This window comes from Penicillium arizonense, assembly GCF_001773325.1.
Source record: "Penicillium arizonense strain CBS 141311 chromosome Unknown PENARI_contig209, whole genome shotgun sequence".
NCBI lineage: Eukaryota > Fungi > Ascomycota > Eurotiomycetes > Eurotiales > Aspergillaceae > Penicillium > Penicillium arizonense.
The window spans coordinates 94-4,500 of record NW_019173486.1 but is presented as its reverse complement, the minus strand read 5'-3'; the positions used below and the strand labels follow the sequence as shown (position 1 = coordinate 4,500).

General features: G+C 52.7%; 1 protein-coding gene across 1 annotated transcript; it reads right to left on the bottom strand.

The window, feature by feature from the left end:
- Window positions 1-852: 852 nt before the first annotated feature.
- Window positions 853-3,435, bottom strand: PENARI_c209G04758 (uncharacterized protein; the record flags this gene model as incomplete). The annotated part of the gene is made up of 8 exons (XM_022638150.1): window positions 853-920; window positions 1,006-1,642; window positions 1,705-1,877; window positions 1,926-2,104; window positions 2,157-2,245; window positions 2,327-2,396; window positions 2,453-3,098; window positions 3,225-3,435. 8 exons carry the CDS (start codon window positions 3,433-3,435, stop codon window positions 853-855), a joined length of 2,073 nt encoding a protein of 690 aa, XP_022481994.1.
- Between the last annotated feature and the right edge of the window lie 972 nt (window positions 3,436-4,407).

Genomic DNA, 4,407 nt, shown 5'->3' with positions numbered 1-4,407 from the left:
TTTTACAGGACCTGAAACGAAAAACCTCGTCTTACAGCCATCAAAGTTTCCACGCTACTCCTGTGGACCCTATTTGAGGCTTGGTCAATTGACAAACTAAACGTAATGCCTGAGATATTTCTTGGCCTGGGCATCACTGCATCATTGATCAGCTTTTGGAGATTCTTTGCGGCACAGGTACTAAGCATTCAGAAACGAAACTAATTGGTTGATTCCTAGTGTGGTCGGAGATTGAGTTACCCCGCTGTCGAGAGCGTCAAGCTTTTTTAGCCTAACTTACGTTCAGTCTGGGTTACGTAATCGTGCCCAGCCATCGCGGGCCATGGGTGGGGCGACTGCTGGGCACGAATAAGTCACGAATCACCGAGATTAAATGGAACTTTGACAAGCAGACTCATAAGTTGGCGGAATGGCGAGCCAGAGTGGCATACGCACTTCAACCACGCTCCTGTGTTGGCCCACCAGACCTGGATGGTTCGAAGATGTGCAGGGGTGCTTATCTAGCTAGCCCCTGATGTTTGTCGGCACCATGTACGTACCCGGTACAGCGCAGAGGACCAGAATAGATGGGCCATCTTGTACACAAATGAGGTTGACCCAATAAGACTGAAGACCATACGCGGGAAATAATCACCGAGTCCAAGAGTGGCGCACAAGCTAAGCTCAAACAATATCTCCCGGCTCCCATCCTGATTGGACACGATATCAAGATTGAACTTTCGCAAAAGTCTCATCTTTTCCATGCTGTCTGATCAGCTATAACAGGTACATGCTTACTGCCTAATATACACAAAATTACATATATATTTGATCCAGACAACATCAGCAGCCAGTAATCTACATGTCGGCATTTCATTTGTAAGAGAGGTTGCGCTTCACGGCCATGAAGGCGAGGGACCAGAGCTGACGGATGTCCGATTCTGACATGAAAGTGTTAGTTATATCTATCGCAATCTAGTAAAAGAGGAGGAATGGCAAAGAAAAAAGTAAAAGGGGAATACGAACCAGTCTGCCCACCCACACCAGGCGGAGGCGGCATAACGCCCAGCGGCATAACCTGGAACTGCCCGTTCTTATACAGCCACGACCAGACCTCACCGGCGACTTCCTTGGAGTTCGTATCAATAGAATCCCAGAGGGTATTGTACGCAACCTTGACATTGTCATAGACCGAAGAGTCATAACAGAAGGCCGGGGCAGATGCAGAACCGTCGCAACGCGCCATCTGGAGCTCGAGGCCCTTGGCCATCATAGCCAGCGGCCAGGACCAAACAACCGTACCGTGGTAGGCGCCGGTGGTCCAGTTCTGGGCATAGACGGGGTTCAGGCCGTAGGCCGGGTTGGCGACGACCATGCTGGCGCCGGTCATCAGCCCCGCCGGGAAAGTGCGGCGCACGTTCGAGGCTGTTTGGTTGACAAAAGAGGTCAGCTGGGCGTCGTTGGTTGTGTTGAGCAGGAAGTGACGGAAGCAGTCGTCCGTGTTCATCACTTCCACCTTAGTCAAGTTATCGTAGCCGTCCAGCGAGACGGCGTGGAAAACGACGTCCGAGTCGATTGCCTGAGGATTGTCTGGCATGGCGAACGTCGTGCGGTTGGAGTACTGTTCGATGCGGGACTGCGCTTCTTGCTGGGGAATGGTGACCTATAGGAGCTGTTAGGGTTCTCTGATAGAACAAGGTGTGATGACAGGATGTGGTGACATACCTGGAAGAATTGCAGCGTCTTGTCCTCCCACACCTTCGCGTACGTGTCTGCAAGCTTGCTCCATTTCTTCTCCATCGGGTAAATTCCTGAGCGGGCGAGCGTGGCGATGGAGCGCAGGGCTGCCGGGGCCAGGGCCGTGTTCACGTCATAAGGGATACGACCACCGCCGATACCTGCGTGGCGTCAGATTTATCAATCGATCAGAAGAAGAGTGAGCATACCATAGAAGCTGTCCCGCCATTCGCCGACAGGTTGATCCGCCTCAAGATGGAGGAGGTTCTCCTTGGTCTGGTCCGTGACGAAGGCCGCGGTTTTGCTCATGATATACTCGGCGTTTCGCAAAGCCAGGTCTCCCCATGTTAGGCCCTGGTTGTGAGTATCAATAGAGCCGGCTGGAGTCCTATGATGGATGTTAGATTTGCCGGTGATTGGGTGAGAGTATGAAGACATACTTAGAGAACTTGGCCCATCTCTGCTGCCCGACAGGGCTCTGCACAAAGTAGCGCTGCATCAAGACTGGGAGATAGTAGCTGGAATCAATCTTTGGCGGGTGTGTCAGTAGCTAGCGTTTTGGTTTTCCTTTCTTACTTTCTGTTTTGCTTATCTTGAGGGAAAAGCTTACCGCGCCGTAGGTGCAGCCTAAGTCGCTATTGTTAATGCCCAGCTGCATGTTCACGAAGGTGGCATAGTCACTGCAGACAGTCAATAGGATGACTCAGACGGAAAAATAAAAGCAAATGTGACTTACCCGATCGTCTCTTCATGGCAGACCATACCGTCGGTGCGGTTAATTCGCTCCAAGACAGCCCCCAGCACGGCTTCCATGGCGCTACCATTACCCTGACTCAGAATCGGCTCCATGAGCAGCGCTGTGATCATCGAGTCTCGGCCGAAATACGTAAGGAACCGCCAGGCACCGGCGAGTAGCTTCTCCGAGTATGACAGGAATGCCACTGCTTTGGTATCTCCGGGATCCAACGTGGTCAGTCCCCGTGACTGAGAGTTTAGCACCGCAGAAGGCTTCAGCTGCGTCATCTGTGGGTAGTTCATCTGCGCGGTGACGAGGTAGTCGCCCTTCGTGAAGTCCAGTGTGCCTTTGCCCACCGTAACCTTACTGGTATTGGAACTACCGCACGGGGCGAAGTGGAGAGTCGTAGTGGTGACATTGTCCAGCCAAAGGCGCGACACCTGCGCGCCGGTGCCGTCCTGGGCGAAGTTGTTGGCAGCCTGGATGATGGGATGAAGAAGGCTGGGTCCCTCAACGAAGTCGCGGATCGTGCGAATGCTTCCTAGGATCGGGAGAGTGAGGACGGCGGAGTCGTTCAAGCGGAGGACTCCCTGCACGCCGACACTGGGTGGCATGCCACTCGAAGACGGCGCAGTATAGGCGGGTCCTAGCGGCTGGCCGACGGTAGAATTGATCAGCTCAATGTTCAGGGTRCCGTTGGGAGCATTCTGCGGCGCGAAGTAGGCGCAGGCGCCGCTATCGCCGGCCGGCCAGGCGAAGATCAGGCGCGGACCGATCTGCTTCAAGTCGCTGTCGGGCAGCGGGCTGGTGACGACCGCCTGAGCAGCGACATTGCAGTCGGAGTAGAAGAAATTCTTGTAGGGCGGATCGCTCAGCGCGAGGGTTGAAGGCGGATTGACGCAGGAAGGAGCGCCCGACTGGACAGCCACAGCAGCCCCCAAGGCGCCGAAGACGCTCAATTGGAGCAGATTGGAAGATTTCATGGTGGTTGTGAGTCGAGCTTGTGAGTCGAGAGAAGCTTTACGACCAGGCAGATTGTCATTGGGGCTGGGTCGGGGGGTCGGTATTTAACATTTCTGAGCGGACGAGTATGGGGAAGAGGGAAGAACAAACAACCTTCCCAAAAGGGAAATGCAGGTGAGTTTATTGCGATTGTGGGGAATTATTCACCAATTAATAACGAATGCTCATGCGGAGGACTACCCTCGCTAGCCCGATAAATGTCCGCGTTCTCCTCCACGACAACCCACGGGAGTGACGACGGGAATAGGAAGTAGTCATAAGGCAGGCGAATCCCGAGTGCGGAGTCCTTACATTTGCAAAAGATTAGTCATGAAGGAGATTAGCTTTTTAGGTGGCTTTACTAATTCGCGACAGCCTCAGCTTCGCACCATCTTCCATGTCGTTCTGCCCGGAGACGCTACTAAAGGGGATAAGGGAGGCCGCCTCAAATCGAAAAAAAGGCATGGAGATCAAACTTTATCCATAGGTGACTTGCACCATCGTTTCTTTCTTGAAAATATCCCGGGAATGGCCCACGAAAGTCGGTCTTGCAGAGGAGAGAAGTTTTTATCCACCCCGAAAATGATCATCAAATTTGACGCAAACAAGAGGGAAGAGCACAGGAAAAGAGAGAGCTCAAAGACTACTATGTGTTCAATTGGGGAAGGGTTTCTGTTGCCTAGAAACTTAAAGCCACAAGGTAGTACTGCGGTCAAGATCAGAGCTCTTGCGCTTCCGTGGTCTTACATCAGATCATCATGTGGAGATACAGATCAGGTCTCGTGTTTACGGTTGTGTCGCTGCACACCACCCACTGATACTTATGGCGCTTTCCTGCAAAATCTTGTCAAGATCATATGCACACAATGGTATTAACAATCGTCCCCGAGAAGGCGAAGAGCCAAAAATCGGCCATTTCTCCCCCGGCTCTGCAATAAGAAGCCGGCAGGAAC